General features: G+C 39.0%; 1 protein-coding gene across 2 annotated transcripts in view; it reads left to right on the plus strand.

Moving 5' to 3' along the window:
* LOC137159571 (formin-like) overlaps window positions 1-27,543 on the plus strand; it is a 233,597-nt gene that overhangs the window by 36,862 nt on the left and 169,192 nt on the right. For both annotated transcript variants that reach the window (XM_067558036.1, XM_067558037.1), the window contains one exon: window positions 1,406-1,467. In XM_067558036.1, the coding sequence (XP_067414137.1) occupies window positions 1,406-1,467 (62 nt within the window). The remainder of the gene's footprint in view (window positions 1-1,405; window positions 1,468-27,543) is intronic.

The following is a 27,543-nucleotide window of genomic DNA, read 5'->3' on the forward strand; positions in this document are numbered from 1 at the left end:
AAACTTAGTTTCATGAAGACCCATATGGTTTTCTTTCAGTTTCATTACTCTGATCTCTGAATTGCATTAATTAGGGTCCTATTTATTTTGTTGCATAAGACAGATAATACTTGGAATCATGATGAGTTTAAGGATATACATATTTAGTTTTACCTACTGTACCATACTCAAATAGCAATCAAATACATATTATTGTATGAAAACTTTTCACATGTGGTCTGTGAGTTACAGTTATAATTTTTTAAATATATAATAAAATCTTAGTCTTACAAAAGATTAAAAACAGGACTAGGGATTCAGATCACAACCAAAGCTAAGAACAGTCTTTTATTTTTTTGTAAGAAAACAATTATTTTGAAAATAAACTATGATATATTCATTCATATTTGATTCATAATTTTTCATAGATTCATGCACCCTTATGACAATAAAATACATCAGATGATCTAGTCTGACCTCCTGTATAATATCGGCCATAGAATTTCACCAAAGTACCCCTCTATTGAGCCCAGTAACATGGTTGACTAAAGCATCTCTTTTACACAGGCATTCTGTCTTCTAAAAAGGCACTGAAGATATCAAGAGATGGAAAATCCCTCTCTTCCCATGGCAGATTGTTCCAATGTTAATTACCCACGCTGTTGAAAATTTTTGCCTGATTTCTAATTTGAAATTGCCTGGCTTTAATTTCCAGCCATTGGTTCTTGTTATGCCACCTTTCTCTGTTATATGAAAAAGCACTTTGGTGCCTAGTATTTCTTCTCCATGAAGGTACTTGTACATCATAAGCAAGTCACCTCTCAGTCTTCTTTTTTATAAGATTTAAGGCTTTTACATCTCTTGCTGTAAGGCATTTTTCCAGGCCCCAAATCACTATTGGCTTTTTCCTGAACCCTCTCCAATTAGTCTATGTATAGATGTTATAGGCTTTAAAATTGAATAAAATTCAGGGAAAGATTTGAATATTAAATTTAAATATTCCTTCAGAACTTTTGTGTGTGGTAGAAGCATTCTATCAACAACATTTTGTACCTCAAAAACCGAATTCCCAGTTTCTTCCTGTTACCTCAGTTTGAAATACATTTCCCTTCCTCGTCCCACCCACACACTTTTTACTCCTCTCCCCATGTGGGAACTATTACTATTATCCTCTGTCACTATTAACATCATTGTCAGTGTGGCTACACGTATCACGTGATCCTGGAATATGCATGCTAATAAATGTGACTTACATTTTCTTTGTCACCTTTGTAACAGGCCTGTTCTTCAGCAGCCTCAACCTATGTTTTTGGCATGGAAGCATAGTATGAAATAGCCGTGTGTCAAGAATGTTATGCTGTTTTCATAGAGAGAAGCTTTTCTGACTTTTATGTCATTAATCTGATTCATTTCTTTATTTTTACAGAGTACCATGCTGCCATTTTGCAGTTAAAGAGGGAACATAAGGAAGAAGTTGAAAACTTAAAGGTATGTCTTTTTAATGATACTGATTTGTTATAGAAGTGATTTTTCATTCTTTAAATCTTGTGCAAGTTGCAGGTTTAAGTAATCCAGTATGTGGTTTATGTTCTAATATTAAGAATATTTTTATTTTTTTCTCTCAAAGTTATTTTTCAGCTGATGAGCAGCTCAATTAAAGTTAGTTTAGTTAAAATCCATATGAACGGTCATAAATAATTTTTAAAGGGATATAGCATTTTTTTCAAATTTCCCATTTGTAATCTTGTTGATTGTATCACTCATGCAGGGTACAGGGCAAATTCCTCCCTGTGACTCATCAGCACTGTAATTTGTAAACTCACTTGGCATATTCAAGATCTGTGATTTAACTCATTGATTTTCCATTTAAGTACCAACATAGTTTTCTTATAAAGTGCAGTTATTCTCCAAAAAGTGGCCATAGGAATTGCATTTGTGGAGCTGTCTGTGATTTCATATTTTACTACCTTTATGAGTAAAAGAATGTTTGTTTTGCTAAATGCCACCTTCGCAAACCCAGTCTAGTTTCTGAGTGTGAGAGCTAGAAAGATTACAGTTCAGTATAAGTAGAAAAGGTTCTACCATTTGAATTTAATTAAATATCCTGTGGATGATGCATGTACTTGACAGAATCAAGCTCCCTTCCATAACAGTGTTGTCTATAAAGTGCTAACTGAAGTAAAAAGAAGCAAATGCATATTTTTGTCGCAAAAGCAAGTAGATGTGGTTCAATATATAGCACCAGAGTAGATTTGTTGAGCAAGAAGGTGGTGCCAGTTTTAAACACTTCGGATTATCTTCTGGTCAAACTGTAGCACTTTTCTAGCACTGTACAGTGAATTAGCTGTAATACCTGTGCCATGGTACCACAGTACATTTGTGCTATGGTCTCAGTGTGTAAGTCTCTGAGTTACAATACATGCAGCATTTCCATTGTGAACATTAAGGCAAATGGAATTGAAAACAACAGGTAAAAAAGTCTGAGCCTGGTGACATGAAAGGCAACATGTTCACAGAAGCTTTACAAATAGATTCCAGTTGTTGGGTCTCAAGTCCTAAAAGGTGTATTTTTCCCTTCCTTACCCCACACATTGACTCTCCTTGTGTTGGTATAACTTTTTTTCAGTTTTCATCACTTTTCTTGGTCTTATAGGGTGAAATCTTGCCCCACTGAAAAGTCAATGAGAGGTATGCCATTGACTCCACTGGGACAAGGAATTCATTCATATTGTCTGGTTTTTGAATTTTCTTTAAAATGTCTTAATCTATATGAGTCCTGGTTTTTAATGCTGAAGACTCAGCATTTATTAATTTCTGTTTTTAAAAAGTATATAGCCAGAAGCTGTAGATTTATAATCAAATCATGTCATATAAAAATTTACAAGACAGTAATATAAAAACAAGTCCAATCAGCCCAATGTCATAATAGAATCTAGCCATCCAGCTAAAGTTCCATTCTTCCACCATACTTCCCATTATACTAAAATGTTGGGGAAAACAAAGGAATTTTGCTGAGGAAACCAGATGGGTTTTAAAGCATGCTGAGAAGATCAATAAATTTGGGCTTTTTTGGGAACAAAATGGAATTGATGTTTGACAGATTAAATGGCTTGATGGCACACCCATGTTTAACAGAATCTACATGGAACCATCTGATTGTCTAAAGAACATCAAACAAGTTTTTAAAAAGTTTTTTCTTGGTGTTTATGATGCCCAGATACCTCTGGCAAAATGCCTCATGCTTGGTTATACAGAAAAGAAGAGTAAACAGAATGGGATGAAGGAGGAAGAAAGACAAACAGTTTCTCTAGTTTCTCACTTCCTGGGCTGGTAAAGAGATGGGTATGATGCTGATGCCCTTCTACTGTTTATTTTACCCCACTAGTAAGTGGTATCTGATGCTGAGGTGAGATGTGAAGATTTCTGCACATCACTCAACACTAGTTCTTCCAGATGATTAAGGAGTGGAATTGACAAGCCCTGAGGACAAATCTATGCAGACCTACTTGATATAGATATGGAGATGTGGTGTAGAAAGTGGTGTTTAAAGTGTTGAGCTCCAAGTAATTTTATCCCCCAAATTACTAAAAATGTATAGTGGTGAGAAACAAAAAATGATAGGACCAAATCTTAATAATTGTGTGTCTTAATGCCAACTCAGGGATGTGATTTCCAATATTTTAGTCTCATTGGATTCTTGCCATCCCTTAGGTGACACTATTCTTAAAGATAAGCAAAATCCTCACAATTATTAACCATGACAGTTGGAAAAGAGAGAAGACTGTCACAGTTACCAGGCTAACAGCACCACTGACATCTCCTGATCTCTGAGTGCACCCCTTCCAGGTCTCAGGCCTCGAGCCATCACCTTTCTTGTGGTGGAACCACATGATTCTTCCGCTCTCAGACCAGTCCTTAGGCTTCAGTCCACCTGTACTAATCGTCATTACATCAGCAGGCCTGATTTATGTTCTGTACCTGCAGTCCTGTTCCCTCTGTGAGCTTTGGATAGTGATATCCACTGACCAGACAGTCTTCTTAAAGCCACTTGCTGTTAATTTAGAACCAATGCATTTCAGAGAAAATTAACTTTAAAACAATCTATATGTGTGGCTTTCCTTCCTAGGGTTTATCTTCCCCAGGAAACTAGGAAGTTCCGTACTGTTTTAGATGCTTTTGAGGGACCTGTGTCTGTATTCTATGTCAATCTGTTTCCCCAGTAACAGCTCTCTCATGAATCACCCCTTCCTCTCTCTTCAAAGAGTCTCTTTAGATGTTTAGTGTCCTGTTGATTCCTAGGCTGCCAGCCTTGGTAAAACACCTGTGTAGGTTTGAGCTGGACCTGTAAGTAGCATTTTCAATTCTAAAGTCTTGGCCATTGTCTTGTAATAGCCCCGAAATGTGTTTGGGAGGCTACTCAGCTAGAGGTGAATGAGGGGGCAAACAGACCTTGTGGCATTGGAGGGACCTTGGTTTGGGGAAGGAGAAATGAGGGTCACATAGAGACCCTGGCCTGAGAGAAGAGGAGGATGGAAGTTGCAGCAAGTTCCTGAAATGGTAGGAGATGAAAGGGAGGCTGGTGGGGGAGTGGAGAGATACAAAAAACTCTGGTGTGTGTAGTAAGCTCAGCCTATTGAAGCAACAGAAGGTGTGCAGCCCTCTAATAAGTATATCTTAAAATTTAGTGAAGGCAAAGGCAAGTGTGTAATAAACTAAAATTGGAATAATAATTTTTAATAACCATTTTTGCATCAACAGTAAAATCTGCCTCCTAGAGCAGTGTTTCTCAATTTTATTTCCCCCCGGAACCCTTGCGTGCCCATGCCATACCCTCCGCCGAAAAGTCGAGGAAATCTTCCTCTTTTCGGCGGCACGGTGTAGGGTTGTTTCAGCGGCGCGGTCTCTGAGCCGTTTTCGGCGGCCCCATCAGCTGTTCGGCGGCACCCGATTTTTGGTACTTTCGTCGGCACAGTTCCGCTTCTTCACGGAACCCTTCAACTCAGCCCACGGAACCCTGGGGTTCCGCGGAACACCATTTGAGAAACACTGTCCTAGAGAGATATTAGGAGGAAAGGGTCATTACTCAAGTGAGGAAGCATGAGGGTGGCTTTGTCAGAGATTAAGTGGGAGAAAAGGACAAACATATTTGAGAGACTAAAGGGGAGAGTGTTAAATGCTCATCTCTGCAACCATGGAGACAGTAATAGTGGAGGAACCAGGGACATAGACTAAAACTATTCTGTGAATCAAGTGATTCTTGGGTTAATCATCACCAGTAGCAATGGTTGTGAAAGCAAACTCCCACTGGAAGTGCATGGAAGGACTCATAGCTATTTTGTATTTCTCAAAATAGAAATAGTCAAAATGTGGCAGGGAGGAAGATGAGGGTCCATATCCCTGAGACACAATCAGTTTATTTCTGTGAAATGAACTATATAGACGTTTTTACAGGAGTCTAAAGAGCTGCTGTGGCACCAATAGTAGGTTACCCTGGAGAAGCACTATTTAAAGCAAATTTGTAATCAGTAGCAGCAATGCTTACTCTTATGATGATCTTTTAATCCTGTGATGATTTGGGGACTCCAAGTACAGTATATGAATTCTGTTTGATATTGGGACTGTGTGTATATGTGTGTTAGACTCCATTTCAATGGTCCTCAAACTTTTTTGGTCCATGCCTGCCCCCAGGAGCAGGGCCGGGAGCAGGATCGCAGTTGGGACCGGGAGCCACAGCCAGGAGTGAGAGGTGGGGGACCAAGACCAGGGCTGGAGCCACAGCTGGTAGTGAGGTGGGGAGCTGGGGTCAGGGCCGGAGTGGAGCTGGGGGCAGAGCAGGGCTGGGCAGTGCATCCTCTCTGCCCCCCCCCGGGGACTGGCCCGGGCCCCACTGTGCCCCCATGAATGTTCCTCTGTGTCCCACCAGGGGGGCATGTCCCACAGTCTGGGGTCCATTGCTTCATTTGAATATGGGGGTTGTTGCCTTCTCTATAGTCTTTTTGCTGCCATATAGGATTGAAATTCTAAGAGGTGGTGACATAGGGCTGACAATGCAAAGCCATTAATCTAAATAGCTCCCCTTCAAATGGGAGCACCTTAGGATGTGAGATAGTTGAAGCCTAAGGAAAACCAATTTTCTCCAGCTTTTCTGCGGGTGGTTCTAGAGCAGTGGAATTTCTCTAGGGACAGAACAAAGAAAGGTTGAGATGTTGGGAAGGGGACTCACAAACAGGAAGCTTGGGTCGGAGAGAGGAAGAGAGGGGCATGCTTTCGTAATAGGAGAGGCTTGGAGTACTTTTCCCAAACTTGAAGAAGATCTCTGTGTGGCTTGAAACTTGTCTCTTTCCCCAGCAGAAGTTGGTCAAATAAAAGAGTGGTTCCCAATCTTTTCTCTGCCATGGTACACCTTGATACCTTAAATTATTTTGAGGCACACCACCATATAGACACCAAATGAACTCATGAATATTCATGAGCCAATCCAGAATTCTTCAAGTAGTTTTTCAAAAAATTCCATGGCACACCTGCTCAGGCCTGACGGGACACCAGTGTGACACACTGGTTGGGAAAGACTGCAATAAAAGATATTACCTCATGCACGTTGCCTCTCTAATATTTTGGGACCAAAAGGGCTACAACTACATTGCATACAACATGTTAATTGATTTTCATAATATGAGCCTCAAAATTCAATGTTTCCATTAAAAACATTGCTGATAGATTCCCAAATTGTAAAGTGTATAAACATTTTTTCATTAATTTGCTACTCTCAAACTTTGTGTGATAAAAACCTAGTCTCTTGTTAAATGAAACAATTATGGTAGTATGTATTTTTCCCATGTCTGATCAACTAATGTTAATTCATTAACTACTGAGATTGGACTTTGAATGTTTTGTCAAAGTATAACAGATAATGTATAGGGTCACACATGATCTGCAGTTTAGTGGGGAAGAATATATGTATAGATTATTTGCAGGCTAGTGACCAGCTGTGATTCAACCATTAGTTATGATGATGCCATAAAAATCCACCACTATCGATTTTAAAGGCTTAAAAACAGCTTAAAGATTTAGTTTAAATGCAAAAATTTGCTGCACATGATCTGTAGAAATTGGTAGGAACTGATACTGCCATTGTGGTGGTTCCCACAAGGTGCATTATATTCATAAAGTATTACATTTTCTCATATGATATTCATTTGTTTGGTTATTACTTTATTTTGATGCTAGACACAGCTTTAGTTCATAATAATTTAGTTACAAAAGTCTGTAGGAATGTTTCAGTGGACTGCGAGGTAATGAAAATGAAATGTAATGTCTTTAGCATGATACTTCAAACTCACAAAAAATAATATGCTTGTTTAAAATGTACAAAAAATAATTTAAAACAGACTTGGAAATCGGCTTTATAATATTTTTGAGGATGTTGTGCAAAGTGTTGGTCTGACTAGTCATAAGATTGGTAATTACTGAGAAATACTGTAAATTCTCCATTTTATGATACTGCCTTGATTAATAATTAAGAGTATCAGGAACATTTCAATAGTGATTTCCTTGTTGCACTAAAATGTCACACCTTACAAATGACATCAATGCTTTATCTACTTTTTTTCAGAGCTGTACACATTTCTGGGAAATGATACAGCATATAACTCATGGAATCCCATATGAAGAATTCTAAAATGATACAGGAACATTTAGGCTAAAAACATTTTTCACCTGTTGGTTGTAATATTTGCAGCTCCTGCAATTGTGTTTAGCAATGTACCACATTCACAGGCCAATTTTAGGGAATATATGCTGTGAACAGAGGTAGCATATATTAAATATGATTGCCACATATCTTATTTTACAGTGGGCTAAAATTTGTGAGATATCCAGAACTCTATGCTAACATCCTTGGAAAATCACACATTATCACTCCTGCTTTCCATTTCTAACTATTTCTCATTTGAGAAGATGGCAAAAACTTATTTCTTTTGCCATTTGATCACTGGAAGATTGTTTCCATACTACATTCCTACTGTGAAATACGTATTTTGTTCCTACACCTTTGTTAGGTGCCTTCACCATTTTTATCTTTCATATTAAAGGAACTCGTTCAATCGTCTAAGGACTTGTCAATGCTTAAAACGCTACAGCGGCAGCGCTGCAACTGCACCACATTGGTGTTTCAGTGCAGACATTCACTGCTGTGGCTAATAGCCATTGATGGGCCTGTTCTCCATGAACTTATCTAGTTCTTTTTTTTTAACCCCGTTTATAGTCCTGGCCTTTACGACATCCTCTGGCAAGGAGTTCCACAGGTTGACTGTGCGTTTTGTGAAGAAATACTTCCTTTTGTTCATTTTAAACCTACTGCCTATTAATTTCATTTGGTGACTCCTAGTTCCTGTGTTACGAGGAGTAAATAGTACTTCCTTATTTACTTTCTCCACACCAGTCATGATTTAATAGACCTCTATCATATCGTCCCTTGGTCGTCTCTTTGCCAAACTGAAAAGTCCCAGTTTTATTCATCTCTCCTCATGTGGAAGCTTTTCCATACCCCTCATCATTTTAGTTGCCCTTTTCTGTACCTTTTCCAATTCTGATACATCTTTTTTGGGATGGGGTGACCAGATCTACACGCAGTATTAAAGATGTGGGTGTACCATGGATTTAGCCTATGCCTACACAATGAGCTAGTGGGTATGATTTCCCCAGCTCTCGTACACTTACAGGCACTAGCACTCATTGAGCTAGCACTTGCATAAATAGTAGTGTAGCCATTGCAGCATGGGCAATGGTAGTGCAGGCACAGCTTAGCTATGCCAAGTACAAACCCATCTGAGACTGGTACGTATGTACCTGACATGTGCCTACACTGCAGCTACCTGTGCTACCGCGGCTACACCGCTATTTATACTCCCACTAATTGATGAGAGCTTGCACAAGTATGTGTGCACAAGCAAGGGGATCAGACCCCTAGCTCTTAGAGTAGAAGTAGCTTTAGTTTCATTTGGCTTTTTATAATTTGTAGGATGAAATTTGTATAAGATTAAAGAAGGGTGTGAATTATTACATACTGCTACAGAATTATAAAAATACCTATCAAGTATGATAGTGAAGAAATTTAGTCTATGGCTAAGTTTTAATATAACAATTCATTGCATTTTATTTTGAAAAGATGATATGGCACAGCGTGTTGGTAGCATTTCTGCCCACTGAGGTAAACTCAAGAGTTAGATGTGTTTTTGACAACCGAAGCATTGAGACACCCCACAAACAGAAGTGTCGTCATATTTATCTCTCAGCAGCTACTCTTTGCAAGCTGCTCCATCGATCACAATCCTGTAGTAGCTGTGGAGAATGTTGCTCATCATGCCACCCCTAGCAGAGATTAGGGGTGAGATTCCCACTCCTGCTCCTGCCCCTTTATGCCAGGTTAAAAGGCTTGAAAAGGGGCCAAAAAAACCCAAACAGGTGTGGCCATGGGAGGATCCCCCCAATGCAGGAGCCAAGGAAGACAGCTGTAAGGTTGCCCTTCCAGGACTCCAACAAAGCCACTGCCTAGAGGTCATGCTGAGGGAAGCGAAGGGAAAGGGTGGGGTCACAGCACACCATGTTGTACAGATTCTAGGTAGGTAGCACTGCAGCCCGTAGGGCTCCTCGGGGAGGCTGTCATAATTTAGACCCTGAGGGTTGTCTGAATCATGCTGGTGGCTTCTCCAGCCCTTTGAGTGGCCAAGGATCAGGAGAGGCACAAAGATGACTTAAATCACCTTAGCCCTCCCTCCTCTTGGTCTGTGAGTTCTGTGCTACATCTCTAATTGTGTATGTCTCCACTGCAGAGCTAGCCCAAGGTCTTACCCAGGTTTTAGCCCAAACCCCTCTACTCTCCATGCAAAAATCTTTTACCCAGGTTTGGAGGTTCTTTAAGGCTGGGCCCGCTAGCACGGTTGGGCTAGGGGTTAAAGGTGAGGCCCTGCTTTTACTTGGGTTGGAATCTACCCACTTTGGATTGAGGACACTGACTAAATCATTTAAGTACTCACAGTCCTCCAATTCTGTTCCCACAATCCCCCTGGAGTATAGACAAGGTCTCCGGGAATTAACTCTATTGATTTGGAAAGAATCCTAGGGCATCACAGCACAAATAAGTGTGCCCCCAGCCCAGACACATATGGGCAAATGCAGAAACAGTGAGGGCACAGTAATGTGGGTATGGATTTGCAGTAGACAAGCTCACACTCAGGTTAGGTTGACCTGGGGCTCTCAGCTATGTGCTGATCCCCTGGGCTAACTCTGCTGTGAAGATATACCCACAGAGTCCACAGCACAGTACCTTACCCTAGGAATTCATAGACAGTGATTATATGGGAATTTACACTAGGAGAGGCCAGTACATTCACAGGAGAAGAAGGGAAGAGAAAAGAAGACGATTTTTCTTATCAGACATTTAATGTCTGTATGACAATTAATGTTCATGTTCTTAGGTTCTTTGGAAGTTCCTGGACTGTGTAAAGGAAAATCCTATTGTATTCTTATTGTTTAAGAATTATTATTGTCTGCTTCATTTTCCGTAATCTCTATATGGGATGGAAGAAGCAGGTTTTAATGAGAGCATTCTTCACATCATCCATTCAATAGGATGGGTGTTGTTTCAAAGATGATCATTACAGTGAATGTGTCAAACTGTAGGAGTTTGAGTCATAGAAAATAGTAGGACCTAATGATCCAGTGGTAGGTGAAGTTTCTTATACCTAATTTACTTTGGTAAGTCCAAATTTGAAAACACAGTACTTCTAGTGATAATTTTTTAAAATTAATTCTCAGATTAAATGAGTATAGGCACTCATCATAGTTGAATGGATTATTATTGAACCTGTACCTCTAAATTAGTGTTCGAAGGTTATTACATTCAATTGAAACATCCACATGAAGATTTACTGTTCATTTAATGACTCCACTGTCCTTGTCATGTAAATGTCAAATAATTGTCAAATGTCCTAGCTATAATTATTAGCACGCTTTCAACAATGTTTCATTTTTTATTTTAAAATCATACAGAATTATTTTTCTTCATCACAGCAATAGTATACTATTCCTACCTTGTATTATTGAAATGCATTTCATATTGTGACCACTAGAGGTCAGCTAAACCTTCTTTCAGAAAAAGTTATAGCATAGCATGTAATAGCATCCCTTTGAATATATAGTATAGACATTTCATTCTAAAATGTGAAGGCTTATTATAGTATATACAAAATGTTCTTTGGGGCAGGGAATGTATGGAAATCAGCTAGAAAATGTTCAGTGCTACCATACTTTAATTTAAAAATAACATAGTTATTGAAATTTGATGCTAATATTTTTATAGCAGTACTAATTTTCATTTCTAAGGTGACTAAGACTGGTCATCGTAGCTTAAAAACAAAACTAACACAAAAACAATACCATCCTGCCTCTCCAAATTAACCAGAAATTTTTTAAAAAATGTATTATAAAGACTATATAACACAATAAATAAAGGTTATATAGCATAATAGATAAATTGTATTATAAAGGCTATATAGTACAATAAATAACTCCCTCCACCCCACAAAGGAAAAAAATCCAACTAGCTATAAAACATATAAATTAAAAAGTAAGAACTTATGTAAATATAATATAATGATTGCATTTCTGCATAGTGCTTTTTGAACGTTCCTGTCCAGTGAAATAACATGAGTATCGGTATAGTACAATTTTGTAATTACAGTTCATTTGTGAAAATAGATCCAGATTTTGTTGCCTGAACTTCATCTCTCTCTCTCTCTCTCTCTCTCTCTTTCTTCTCACCCTAGCTATTTGCTCAAATATACAAAGAAATTCCTCTCATAAATCAATTGCACAGAGAGGTAAATCAGGTTTTGGAAGATTTAAATTTGATTAGCTTAAATTAAGTATCTTTCAGTTCAACAATAAAAAATCATTTTAAATGAGGATAGGGCACTGGACTCAGACTCAGGAGACCTGGGTTCAGTTCTCGGTTCTGTCACTGATTGGCTCTGTGTGTCTCACTTTACACACCGGTAAAATGAGGATAAGAATTCTGACATTCTCTGTAAAGTTTTTGAGATCTATGGATGAAAAGTGTAATATAAAAACAAGGTGATATTACTATTATGATTAAATTATCATATCTGGTATCCTTGGTACTAACTTTTATCATCTTTTCTCTTCTGTCCCTTTCAGCTTTAGCTCTGGTTTAGATTCCTTATGAATCTTCTATTTATGTAGAATTGAATTTCCATTTATTAGTTGAATTGCTGCTTTTGGCTAGGATACTGGACTTCCTCCCACAGTTCATATGGTTGAACAAATAACAGGTTTTTTATTTTGGTGACTGAAATGAAATATCGGGGGTGAGGGGGAAGAGAATTGGTTAGTTTCAAACTGAAACTGAAACTTTTCTGTTTTTTCACACTGAAATGAACCCTGACATCTCCCCCACCTTCCCCCCAATTTGTTTCAGGTTGAGCAAAATACTTTGTTACACCCTGAATGATTTTTGGTTTTGGAGCAGGTTGTTTTATTACATTTGGGAAGTCTTTTATCCTTTTTGATATCTTTTTAAAAACAAATCTAACAAAATTTTTAAATGAAAAGTCCAAATGTTTCAATAAATTTTGGAAATTAACTATTTTGATTTTGATTTAAAAATTTAAAAACAAAATTCATGAATAGTTTTGATTGTCCCCAAACTATATTTTTCAGCAAATTTACTATTGGACTGAAAAAAAAATTGGCCTGCTGTAATGTTTCATACCTCTGGAGTGAACAGCTCTCATAATATTGCAGTGAGTAGTTTGCTTGAGGAATTAACTTCTCCGTTGCTAGTATTTCACAGGTTTTCTGGAACCACTTAAAGATGCTTCAAATATATTGAGTTCCCATTGTGTTCCTTTTGTGATCCTTGCAGCAAGAGCAGATTTGATCCCAAATTGGGATGAAAAGTTGAAATCTCAAAAATGTTTGCAAACCAGTGTTAGTTTTGATGAAGGGTTTTTCACCTATTCTAGTATTAGTGTTTTTGTATTAGTGTTTTTGATAGTTTCTGCACATACCAGTCTTGTATACTTTAAATTCTAGCAGCTAGGTAGTATAAGGGTAGGTTAGGTAATACTAGTTCCTTTCAGTTTTTTGCCAGAATTAGAAAGCATCATGGACAAGTGGATAAGGTACTGGTTTCTGTTTGTAACTTTGTTGTTTATCCTCTGTGTGGTAATCTCAGTTTCACCATTTGTAAAATAGGAATCATGACAATTACCTTCCTTTGTAAGTGATTTGAGATCTACTGATGACAAGTACTATTTAAGAGCCTGGTGATTGTGGTGTTATTCAATTTTAGCCTTTGTTTGAGCCAAATAAAATGCAGGATATGCTTTTTTAGGAGATCAAATTCTGATACTGGTACATTGACTGGAAAAGCTTTTAAAAATGGTAATCTGGAAAGCATATGTATTTTCAAGGTGTTGATCTGATCTATCCCACTAAACATTAATATATTTCCATGGCTAGATATTATCCTGTATTTGTTTGACCAATTTAGAATTTCTAACTACTATTAGATAGCTGAGTCTTGATTTTTGAAAGCAAAATGATCCTTTAACATCCAAAGTTCACACCTGCATAAATTCAGTTCCTCACCTTCAACTTTATTTTAGTTCTTCTGGAGCCCTACTATGTTGTTGTATTTTCTGCAATCTTTAAACATGTTGGGCAAAGAAACTATTGGCCTGCTGATGAAGATTTCACCCAGATTTCATGTAATTTTGTTTAAATTGTCCAGGTAGTATCCAGTAAGACTATCTACAGTTCGTTGAATAAGGATCACCATTATGTCTGCTAAGAAATCAACTCCATGTAGCCCTCTATTTTGCATATCCATTTTATTCCAAGTCATAAATGAAGCATGTGGATATACAGTTTATATATACACTTGGCAAACTGGCTCCTCAGGCTTATTTTATTTATAAGACTCCTGATTAGGAAAGGCCATTACACCCAGTCGAAACCCTTCCTCCTCTCCAGAGAACAGGGAAGGAATAGAATTCTCATATACCAGGCAGAATGAGGTATGTGGAGCTCTCTCCAAAGGTTGTTGGCATCCTCTTGTTATGGATGAAACTAACCTGGTCTTTATTGACAAAATTAGGGAGGGTTTGTTCTAACCTCAATGCAAAGGCCAAGACAGTCTTTTAGAACAACGGTTCCCAATCTGGGGTGCGCGACCCCCTTAGGGGGGTGCTAAAGATTATAGGGGGTCTGTGAGGCTTCAGTAATATTGAGGTAATTTAGCCTCCCTGAGCCCTGCACCAATTGGGTGCAGCAGCCCTGAGCTCTGTGCCGGCCGGAGCAGAGGAGCAGCCTCAAGCTCCGCACCAACTGGAGCAGAGGAAAAGCCCCCATGAACTCCACACCAGCTAGAGTGGAGGAGCAGCTCCCCCACCCCCCAAGCTCCATGCTGGCCGAGTGGCTGTCTAGAGCAAAGCAGTCCCCGCAAGGTAGCAGCAGCCCTGAGCTGAGCTCCAATCCAGCTAGAGCAGAGGAGCAGCCTCCCCAAGCCAGCCAGGCGCCTGGCCAGAGCGGAGCAACCTGCGCTGTGGGGGCCTAGAGCAGCCCTGGCCGGCCTGCCAGCGCCCACCACCTCCATCCATGAGTGATGGGAAGAGGCAGGGCCACATGGGGAGTGCGGTGGAGGCTGTGCCAGGAAAGGCTTAGCTTCTTACTCAGGTAAAAGTAATTTATTTTTATTATTATGTATGTAATTTAGTGTCATTATTATTTTCATTATATGTGTTTATAGGGGTTATATGTATTTATGGCTGGTGAAGAAGTGGGGTGGAGAGGTGGGGGGGGGGGTGTTTTACCTATGTTAACTAGTGGGACTTTCACTCAAAAGATTGGGAACCACTGCTTTAGAATATCACTTGGACGGGGCTATGGAAATGAGGCCGAACTTTATACATTTTTGTTCTGTATTGGAGGTTAGAAAATGTGGGAGTCCTCCTAATATCTAGGACTTATCCATACTCTTGTACATAGAATGTTTTATTAAATAATGGTGCCGGGATATAATAAAATGTTTTAGAGTATGGCTGGAAAACCATCTGATCTAGGCAATTTATCTGTTGTTCAATAATTTGATAACTAGTTTCACTTTTATTGCGCTCTACAAGGCTGGCCAATGCTTCTGCTCAGGCTCGTGCTTAAGCAGATAACATTGCTTTATAATATTCACTAATATGTATGGCTTTGGAGCAAGATGTAAACATTTGTATAAAACAGGAAAATGAATTGAGATTTATAAAAATCTGTTTAGACTTGTGTTAAGATGTAATTAAATTTAATTGGACACGTCTGATTTTAACATTTATAAATGTGCTAGTGGAGGTAGTGTCCCATTTTGAAGAATAGCTATATTAAGAGGCCTGTTTAAGAAGACATTAAAGTCATAGGTCAAATCTGAGACTTTATTGCAAATTTCCAGGGAAAATGCTCTCCACTGAGACATGGTATAACCTTCAGCTCCTAATAATGTAGGAGTTTTGGGGCAGAAATTTCAAATGCAACCAAAGCCCATTTTAAAAAATGACTTAGGAACCTAACTTTCAATGAAAGTCGATGGGCTGCGAAGTAGAGCTGGATGAAATATTTTTTAGCAAATTGTTTATTTGCCAAAGACACAGTTTTAGTCAACTCAGAATTCACACAAATTCACTGACCAGTTTCAGTATGAAAACATTTTTCTGGCCAGATTCACTGAACAGGTGTAGGAGATGGTGGTACCTCCCACCTTATAACGTTTAGTGAACTTTTCTAAGATGTGAGAGACCAAGGTTTGAATTCCAGCTCTGAAGTAGGGATATGAACCCAAGGCCCCTCTCCCACAGACATGCACAAGCCACCAGGCTATTGGCTATTCCAGCATAGTGCTCCCTCAGTCTCTCCTGTTGAAGTGGTTCCACTTTGTGTTAATAATTAAAAATCCATTGAAGCGGGGACTTGAATTTGGGTCCCGCACCTTAGGATCCTAAGTCACTTAGATGTGTTTGAAAATGTTTCCCTTTATCCAGCTATTCAGTAATATGTTCAGGATCTCTAAAAGTAAATGATGGCAGGACCATGTTGCTCAAAACTATATATTTACCCTAAACCCTAAAATAATAGCAAATATCAGGCTGTTTGTCATTTTAAAAATAGCGAATTTAGTACTTAATTGTTCATGAAAAGTTCCAGATTCATAGCCTTCCACCCTGAAGTCTTTCTTTATCGCCAAAACTGATTTAGCATGGACAATAGCAATGTAAAATCCCCTCTTCTCATCTATTCAGCCCTGTGAACGCAACTCAGCCATATTCTGAGGTTCAACTCTTACATCCATTCAGTCCTCAAACCTCTGAGACCATAACCGACTCCACAGTATGGCAGTGGTTGTCTTTATGCTATGGTCAATTAATAGGCATTTAACTGATAGCTCAGTCTTGTTAAAAAAAAAAAAAAAAAGTGTTATTTGTGACTGGAATAATAAAGCAAAATGTGTGCTAAGAAATGTTTGCATATGTAGTATTACAGTTTATTATGCTGTTAAATAATTATGCTGTGATCTGTGATGATCTTCCTCAGCTCATCAATTGATTCTTTATACAAATCTCTTTCATAATCATCACGTTGATATTTATATTATTTTTTTTTAAAGCCTGAAGAAAATCCATTTGCCTATCAGTTGGGTATTTTTGTTGCTCTTCATATACATGTGGAAACTGCTATTTATGTCTTCTACTTTGTTTTAAAACTATAGGGGCTGATGAGCAGTACAATTGAAAGTTGCTGCCTGCCAGAATATTCAACAAAATGCCCTTTTAGAAATGGACTATATGTTGTCTGTTGGTAGCATGAGTTTACAGTGCTTCCCCATACTGAGAGCTTTGCTTTTTAATCTTTACAAGGGGAAATTCAAAAGTAATGTCACTAGTTGCTTTGTGTGTTCCTCGCTGAGTTTTCATGGGACCCAGCATGCACAAATTTCAGAAAACCTGTATCATGTATGCTTCTGTTTGCTGAAGCAGAACCACAACCAAAAGCAGCAGCGAAGGTCACCAAGGGTTTATTAGTCAATCTTTCCTAATGAGTTGTTCAGCCTTTTCAGATCACCATGTGGTGTTACTGATGAAGGTCCCCCAGCTTGTGGTTAATCATAAATGCTACTCTAGCCTGACTTGAAATGTTTCAATCATCTGTACGCAGTTCTCAAGTTCATGGTTTCATCACTATACACACTTTGCATATGCTTATGAATCTTCTTACCACCTACACCTTCCTTGTAAAGGAGTTTTTGCCACTTGCTGCTTATACTTCACTTCCACAGAGCCTGTTTGCATTATGCCTGGGGGTGGCAGTACAACAGATGCTTAAAAAACAAAAAGTATGCAAAGGTTTGAAATAGAGAGCTTGAAAATGTCAAAGCTCTGCAACAGCGTTAAGGTCATGAAACTATGCTAAGATGCTTATATTTCAGTTAACTACTTGTGAAGCTCCATGTATATTTAAAAAGCTTATTCTAGGAGCAAAAGCCTTTCTGGAATTAAGATTTTTATCTTTAAAATAAATAAATAAACCCAGCCACTATAGAAGCCACTGTTCATTAGGGAAATATTTGCACAAGACAGCTCTGGGAAACAGGGGATAGAGGATTGGAGGTGTACTGGCAGAGAATGAGAACAGCAGCACAATAACTTTTTTTGTGAGGGATGGCTAGAGGGGCTCCCAGAAATTCTTTGATAAAGTTCTACCTTCAAATTGACAGGAAGTTTGGAATGATTTTCCTACTCTTGAATGAGTTAATCTTTCTCCCTCTCCCCCTTTTTTTTACCCTGCTGAACTCCTTGGGATGCTGCTAAACTTTCCCTTCCAGAGATGACTTCTTTCTGTGGTTATTAGAATTTTTATTTCTAATTAGCATATTTTTGCTCTCGGTGCAATCTGATCCATTTAAATCTCAGGTATTTTCAGAAAATATCCTGGGGAAAGACACAATTTGTGTTTAATCCGTTTGCCCCATCATCTCAGATTACATAAATTGAACATTGTCCTCCTACCAGGAAACTCTGTATATTTTTCAGCATCAAACTTTTCCATCAAGTGTCTTTAAAAGAAGATTGTTTGGTTATGGTTGTGAGAAAATATTTTAATTTAAACCAAAAAACAAATAAATTCTCCAGGCCCCCTCTTCTTCTCTGCTGCAGATTCACCTCACATACTCAGAGGTATTAACAGACTAGTTGGAGGAAATTTTGTGGGAACCCTTTGTTTAATATATTGGCAACAGATATCTAGGGAAAAAAGAAGAAGAATGGATTGAACATGATAGCTCAAAGCATCTTGGTTAGTATGGTTGGTGGTAGCAGGGAGAAAGCTTGAAAAGAAGACATGGGTGAAAGAGGTATCATTTGCATTTTAAAAAGGCAAAGTCACATTGAATATATTCAAATTTTGCTTTGTAATCAAATCTTAGAATATAGTTTGAAGTGACCTATTGAACTATCTGATCTAACACGCACATTAAATAGGACTCTTCTCGTGGATTCTTCTGCAAAGTTTTCACAAAATTGTTCTTACTGTCAGAAAGATTTTCCTATTATCCAAATTGAATTTTTCTCTATTAAAATAATCTGGTTTCTTGTTTCACTGCTAGTGTCTAATATAAACAGCTATTTCCAATCCCCTACAATATTTCCCTAATATTTTTGTCTATACTGATTTGCTGTAGCAACCCCTTCACATATTTCTTTTAATTCATGGGTGCTGGTAATTCTGTAAATTTAATGCAAATTAGTCATTTTTACTAAACTATTTTGCAATGCAGTCTGTTCTCATAGTGAAGTGGAGTGAAAATCTCCTACTTTGTTTTGGTGCATTACAACGTACATACTACCGTTACAATGAATCTGTGCATAAAGGCCCGATTCAGCAAGTTGGTTAATGTACTTAACACTTAGCTTCAGTGGGATTGCACACATGCTCAAAGTTAGGCTCAGCTGAAAGCATTTTGCTGAATTGGGCAACAGTGAAGCTCTTCTGTGAAAAATAAATTCACTCTGAAAATGTTCGGTTATACTGTATTTAATACAATCTTGCAAAAGCCTATTCACCCCTTTGCCTTGAGCAAATAAATTTTATGCTATGGGAGAATAAAAAAGAAGTAGAATAGGTTTCCTGAGTAATGTGGTAAATTTCTATGACAATTTTGCAAGACTGATATAATATACAAAAGCATATTTATTATCTAGAAGAAAAAATGAGTGCAATTTTCTGATTATGCCATTATTAAACCAGTTAAAAATAAAATGTGGTTAGTAGCTTACAAATTTAATTGGGTGAAATTTGCCATCCAAATTGTCTGCTGCCAGGCTAATTTTTTTTCTTAAAAATTTCAGCCAAAATGGTTCAGCCATTTCAGAGAACATGATAGGGAAAAATACATTGGTTTTCAATGAAAAAAGGTTTCTGGCAACCTTTTCTTTGAAAACCTCTAGTGTCTCCTTTGCTTTGGAGTAGGGACTTGAAATTTGGGTGGAGATTGCCTTTATCTCAGAAATGTGCCTTGTGCCATCCCTATGAAAATCCACCCACATTTGGCCAAGTTATATACCTTTGAAATGTCACAGTTTGCACATGCTCTTTAGAGACTTAGATTTTAGCATCTCACATCTCCAAAGATTCAGTCCTCAACGAGCATGCCTGAGCCTCTTGCAACTTCTACTGCTGACCAGACTGCGAATGTGAGCAATTGAGCACGCACCCTCTCTTCCCTGGTCCTACCCATTGGGTGACCAAGACATCCCGATATTATCAGGACTGTCCCAGTATTAGGTGCTTTGTCTTATATAGGCAACTATTTCCCTTTCCCTCCCCTGAAAAAAAGTGTCCTGTTTTTTCACACTTGCTATCTGGTCACCCTATCTACATGTGACCAGACTGTGCATGCACCATCCCCACCGAGCAAGTGAACATGCTCCCTTCAGTCTTGGTTTATAGTGGCGAAGCTGGACTTTTCTTTTAATGGCCTTCTATTGACTGCTCTGGGTTAGGGATGAGGGCTGGGCAACAAAACTGAGAATAGGGACCCTGTTTCTCCTGTGCTCTCAGTTACTCCCCTTCTAGTGCCCAGGAAGTGTGGAGGACAAGCCACCTGATTCAAATGAATTGGGGACAAGAGACAGACCTGAGATTTGAAGGTGTGTGTTGGAGGCCCAGTGCAATTTGAGTTGCCTGACCACTATCCTACAGGCCTAGCATAGCTTCAGTTGCTTGCTTGGCTATTCAGACCTCTGCAGCATGACTTATTCCGGTTGGCAGAGATGAATAGGACTACTGAGTAACCTTGTAGATGTCTCAGTTTCTGCTTATCACAGCACATAACAAGACGAAATACACAACATGTATGCTTGCAACTGCACATAGATAACTGTGATGGGAACAACAAGTTATCCTTGAACGTCTGGAGGTACACTGTTTCATTGCCAAGGGGCATGTTTTTACACTGCCCCTCCTATCACCAGATGATGTTTTGATGACCCCAATTATAGTGAGAATGGAATGTAGTTAAAGGTGAAAACCCAATGTAGGTTATTAGCATATATGATAATGAGTAGAGAGGTAATTACGTGAAAGCTGTTATTGAACGGTATAAGAAGTTACCACTTAAACAAAGGGGCACGCTCCATCAACACTTGACCCCGTGGGAGTTGCTGCCAGTCAGACCAGAGGATCCACTGACTCCCTGGTGGAGCCCCTGAAGAAAGCTGTTCCTGTATACAGCCTTCTGAGTAACTGTGTAGCTCTCCAGGCTTAGTGAGTATGATATATTGTAGTTAATTTTAGGCTTTGTATTCAACTAGTATATTTATAGAAAACCTTGCACATTAAACCTTATTGATCTGCAAATCGGGCGTACTGTGTCTCACTGGTATTCACACTGATCACTAAGTGTCCAGTATCAACAGTGAGGTCGGGGGAGTAGATTAGGATGGGGGATGGGACTGAAGGCTGTGAGGAGGGGCAGGACACTGGCTTTGAGGAAATGGACTGGGAATTGAGGAGGAAGGCTGAGAGCTGTGCGGTGGGGACTGGCTGGGCATTATGATAGTTTTTAATTAATAATCACATATTATTTAATTAAAACTGCATTATAATACACACAATGGGGGGGAGGGAGAGGAGGAATTAAGATTGCACAGGCAACCTTAATTCTAGAATTTCCTGATTTTTGAGTGCCTGATGTTGAAACCTTAATATTTTTAATGTAGTTTTTGTAAGTCAGTTTAATTGCAAAGAACATGTATATCATTAAAAGCAGATATAGCACAGCTACTGTATAGTGAACGTTTGTTTAAAATAGACGTGTTTTACAGAAGTAATTTCACCATTGGAATGGTGTTTCAGTATAAACTTAGAAGAGTTCCAGAGGGGTAGCCGTGTTAGTCTATATACAGCAAAAACAATGAGAGTTCTGTAGCACTTTAAAGACTAACAAAACTACAATCCATCGGTGATCTCCCAGAAAATACCATCCTAGCCACTATGGATGTAGAAGCTCTCTACACCAACATTCCACACAAAGATGGACTTCAAACCATCAAGAACATTTTCCCTGATGATGATATGTCACACCTGACAGCTGAACTTTGTGACTTTGTCCTGACCCACAACTACTTCAGATTTGGAGCCAATATATACCTCCAAGTTAGTGGCACAGCTATGGGCACCCACATGGCCCCACAGTATACCAACATTTTTATGGCTGACCTAGAACAACGCTTCCTCAAAACTCGTCCCCAAACACCTCTTCTTTACCTACGATACATTGATGACATTTTCATTATCTGGACCCACGGGAAAGAGTCCCTCGAAGAATTTCACCAGGATTTCAATAATTTCCATCCCACTATCAACCTCAGCCTGGCCCAGTCCACACAAGAAATCCACTTCCTGGACACTACAATACAAATAAAGGATGGTCACATTAATACCACCCTATACCGAAAACCAACTGACCGCAATACGTATCTTCATGCCTCCAGCTTCCACCCTGGACACATTACACGATCCATTGTCTACAGCCAAGCCTTAAGATACAACTGGATTTGCTCCGATTCCTCAGACAGAGACAAACACCTACAAGATCTCTATGAAACATTCTTAAAACTACAATACCCACCTGGAGAAGTGAAGAAACAAATTGACAGAGTCAGACGGGTACCCAGAAGTCACCTACAGGACAGACCCAACAAAGAAAACAACAGAACACCACTGGTCATCACCTACAGTCCCCAGTTAAAATCTCTCCAACAGATCATTAAAGATCTACAACCTATCCTAGCAGATGAGCCGTCTCTCGCTCAAGCAGTGGGCGACAGATCCATCCTGGCTTACAGGCAGCCCCTAACCTGAAGCAAGTACTCACTCGCAACCATACACCTTACAAGAAGTCCAATCCAGGAGCTTATCCCTGCAACAAACCCCGTTGCCAGCTCTGCCCACACATCAACTCTAGTGACAACATCACAGGTCCTAACCACATCAATCACACCATAAGGGGCTCATTCACCTGCACATCCACTAATGTTATATATGCCATCATGTGTCAGCAATGCCCCTCTGCCATGTACATTGGCCAAACTGGACTATCACTTTGCAAAAGGATAAATGGATACAAATCAGACATAAAAAATAATAACATCCATAAACCAGTCGGAGAATACTTCAATCTCCCAGGACACTCTGTCTCTGACCTGAAAGTTGCTATACTTCTACAAAAAAATTTCAAAAACAGACTTCAAAGAGAAACTGCTGAGTTAAAAATTATCTGCAAACTTGACACATTCAAACTGGGTTTAAACAGGGATTTGGAATGGCTATCTCATTACAAGAAGTAATTTGCTCTGATCACCCATTCTCACCTCCTACTCAATGGTTGTCATTAGGCCTCAAGTACCCGGATTTCATCCACCTACCCCATTGTTGTCTGTACCTTTGGATATGTATATGTTGCCTCCTATATATGTTGCCAATATTTGCTGTATTATTTCTACCAACTGCATCTGAGGAAGTGGGCTGAAGCCCACGAAAGCTTATGCCTGCTGAAATTAAATTTGTTAGTCTTTAAAGTGCTACAGAACTCTCGTTGTTTTTGCTGAGTATAAACTTACTTTCTGCTTATTGAAATGGACAGCGCAAAGCACATGAGCTACTTGCATGATTAGTGTTCTAGTATCTCTCCTTACTACTGAACTGGTACAGTAAACATCTTTATGCTATTAGAAAGCAGAATAGTTATTAAACATAATGTTGGCTTTTCTTCTGTGAACAAAGAATATTAGGCTGAGTGGTTGGTTTTGAAAGACTGTACTCACTGATAAGCTAAGGCACAAGATTCCTGAAGGCTGACCTGCAGAAGATTTAGAGGATCCTATAACACAGTGTTTCTCAACCTTTTTTATATCAGGGACCGGCTTGCTGCCTTCCTAAACCATGGAGGCTGCCACGGACGGGCATTGAGAAACCACTGCTCTACAATACTTTGATATATTGATAGGGGAAGTTGCTATTTGGAGAGTGTTTTTTTTTCTTTGTAATGGTAACAGCTTTACAATAAATGGAGGTGAGAGGAAAAGAATCAAGGTTTTGTTTTTATTCTATGGATTGTGTGTAACATGATGATTGTGGTAGTGCTTGTTCTTTTCCCTATAACTGCAGGTGTCATAAAGTTTGAAAAATGTTTACAAAAAAAATTAGGTGAAACAAGATAATATGCACAGCTTACGTTGAAGGGAAGCATCTTCCTATCCAAGAGATCTATTCTCATTTTCATGTTCATGTCCCTCCCCATAACACTTGTGGGAGATATAGTACTTGTAGTTTAACTACTGAAGTCTGAAAATACTGCCCCTAGAAAATAGCTAGTGTGTGAACTCAAAGATCTTTCCCGTAGAGCTATCATAGTCATGTCCTATCTGTGTAGTTGATGTTGGGGGAGTTTCTGAATTGCCATTCTTTGGCTGATTTAACAAGTCCACATCCTTTATCAATCTTTGCTTCCATTGCATTTGTCTGGCATACCGAAAGAAGGACTGGAGACACTTCACATGGATTTAATCAGGCTGCAACTTTATTATTAGATGACTGGGACTACCAGACAGATGAAGTGTACCAAGTGCAGGAAACTCCATGTTTATTCAAAATAACTACCTGGGGCATCCACCAGCCCCCCTTCATTTTCCATCCAGGTCCCGCAGCCAACCCATGGCTTGGACCTTACCATCCACTCCCCCGCCCTCTGGAGGAGGGTTATGGTGGGCTGTAAAAAAGGGGCATTGGCTCCCTGTCATAGCAATTGTAGGAGCCCCCAACTCCTCTCTATTGCATTCCTTTAACCAGCACCTCCTTGTTAAGTCCTTTACCAGGCCATTTATCTGGATGCCTTCCCTATGGAGTACCTGCACTGGACATTTGCCCCACACTTACAAAATTAGTTGTGACATGTGGCCTAACCCCTATTCTGCCTTACCGTAACAAGCCCTTCTTGGCATCTGTGGTGAAGGTGAAAAAAACCCACTCCACCTAGGCCAATCTGGTGGTGAGGGAAAATTTCCTTCCCAGCCCCCTATCAGGGCGTGGCTAGCGCAATGCCCACAACAGGTCCTAATCTAATCTGATATTCAGACCATGAGAGGAGGGCGGGGGTGCTGCCTTGCCTGCTGTGAGGAGAAAGGTCTTCTAAGACCCCGGCTTGAACCTTTTAAAGCCTTCTGCCCTTACATTCCCAAGGATGAGTCAGTGTTGCTATGCTCTTCCCCACACACACACCTTTTTGCAGCAGTTTCTGAGCTCCTTCCCCTCTTCCCCCCCCACCATAAAGCACTGCTGCCTTCCTCCGGCAAGCCCGGATAATGTCCCGTCCCCCCTGCTTTAGGTGCAGTGCGGTCACTCGCTTTCATCTCACTGCAAAGAAACCGTCAAATGACTTGCTGCACCCCAAAGCTGCATATGTAGTTAACATTGTTTTTTAGCTAGGCCAGTTACATGAACCTATGTATACTGATGAATATATATGGTGTGTAGGATATTCAGAGATATTTGTGGCAAAAGAAAGTCATGCTATAAGAAAAAGGCACAAAATGCCAAATAAGAGACATTTACACCAGATCTAGTTTACAAAAGCTTTATGTACAGAAAAAGTGTAGAGGTATTTTATTTTAAAACTGCTGTTTATCTTGAATACATACTAATGATTACTTAGTGCTCGCCTACAATTGAATTAACTGAATGAAATTTGAAGGCCTTGAGATATGCTTCTCACTAAGATGGAGCATTTTGACTCTCAATTTAACTTGATGTGTGGAACCGCTGTGTTTTTAACAGACTGATTTGTTCAGATATTTCCCATCGCAGATCATTATTCATTATTATATGTTGTCTTATGAAAGGTGGTAAATGGTAAAATATATAATTTTCTTTGTTCAATCTGTTTTTGTATCTTCAGTTTACTCAAGAGAACATTGGTTTAAACTGAATAGAACACAGTACACGCGCATTACTTTCCTGTGTAATGCAAATGTTTTGTTATAATGGCCTAATCTTGGAGTCTGATTGCCATCAGCTAGTTCAAAAATTACTTTTTTTGTACTGTGGAAACAATGGAGATAGCACAACAAAGGAAGAATAGAGAGGAAAAACAAGCTTGAAATACAATTTTGGCAACATCAGCCACACTAATAAAATCAAATCCAATGTTGTTTTATGAGCCTGAATTTATGTGACTGCACAGGATCAAAGGATTTGTATCCCACTGGACTAGAAGGTCTATAGTTCACAGCAAAAAAGTCATCAAAAAGAACATTTTAGTAGTAAGGCATTTCATTTTAATCAGCCACAGCAATAAAAGAGCTGTTAGGTGTCCAAAAACATTCCCCAAGATCAGAGACAACTTACTTCTCTAGTACAATCCGTTTATTTATTGGATCCATACAACGTCTCTAGTTTGACTATATCAATGAACCTTCTCCCCCAACTTGTTTGTTATTTCTTTTTCATCTTTTCAAATTGTATGCACAAAGTATGTCAGAAATTAGTAACATTAATGATGCATGGGTATCTCCCTGAAAATTTTTAGCTAGTATGACTTTGTCAAGTAACTTTGATTGAAACAGCACTCGTGTTTAGTTAAAACAGAAGTGAAAATACTAGTCAGTTTTTTAAAATAAAAAAATAAAAATTAGTATTGCATTACCTTTTTATCCCTGGATATAATCATTAGAGCAATGTCAAAAATGTAAGGAAATCGTTGTGTTTGGTTTGTCGAAAGACGGGAGATGAAAATGGTGGTTGTGGGGACAAAGTGGGAACTATTTAGTGCTACCTTAATATATTGAAAGAATAATAATTCTGTTTTTAACTGCTTATGGCCCTGATGCAGCAAAGCATTGGAGACTCACATTTAACATGGTGTGTGCTTGCATGCTTTGCTGAGTTGGGGCCTAAAGGAGGAATTTTAAACTAACATTAAAAACCAAGCAAGTAAACCACATATCATAGTAATTCTTGTCACTTTCATGTATTGATTCCTCTGTGATGAATTGCCCCATCTCTTTCTGCAGAGTTAGAATCTGAGAGCTTTGCAGTCAGAAAGCTTGGAGAGATGGTCTGTCAATCAATTTGTCTCCAAAATATGTATATTTTTCCTTTAAATATACTGATAACTCAGTTTAGCAGGATAGAAAAAGACTGCTTAAGTACCCTCTCTTTCAAAGTAAGCTTACCTCTGTTTTTCTCTGGAGTAAAATAGGTGACATACAGGAAGAAATTTGTCACTTTCAAAAAGAATATCTGTATACTTCTGGGTGACCTGGAATATTTGCAGACGGATACATCTATCAGATCATTTAACCACTATGGTACTTACACTGCATTTGATGTCTTGGGACTCCAGGTAACTGCAGAATACTGACTATCCATAAAAGCCATGCATATGTTGTGTACCACTTGGTGTGATCCAGAAGATGTGGAGGTTTTTGTGTCCCCCCCCGCCCCCCCCCCCAATGGTTGTCAGGTTTCTCCATGTGATTGTTATAAATATAGGTTCCGTCAGTAAAATTTACAAAAATGTTCATTTTAAGACTGACATTTTTTTTCATGTTACCTGTCCAGACACATCAAACCCCAGTGATGCTGTAGAGTGTCTACGCTTACAATGAATTTATTAGTCCCATTACATTTGTGGATAAGTGCAATTTGTTGACCAATAGGCTTTTAAGGAATGTTTTTTCTAGGTCTCAGGAACAGCTACAGGTCAGCTCAAAGAACCAAATTGATTAGCATATCATGTAACCTGTGCACAGAGATCCAGTTAAAGAATCCAGGGCACTCTTAAATTCACTGGGCATGAATCCTTTAGGTTTGTTTAAATTGTGTCCAACCTCTTAATTTTTAAAGTCAATTTTTGCTTCTGAAAGGTACAAGGATGGCAATAGTGAACACCAA

The sequence above is a fragment of the Emydura macquarii genome, unplaced genomic scaffold, assembly GCF_026122565.2.
Source record: "Emydura macquarii macquarii isolate MOO-44397 ecotype Brisbane River unplaced genomic scaffold, CSIRO-AGI_Emac_v2 contig_1876, whole genome shotgun sequence".
In the NCBI taxonomy this organism is placed as follows: domain Eukaryota; kingdom Metazoa; phylum Chordata; order Testudines; family Chelidae; genus Emydura; species Emydura macquarii.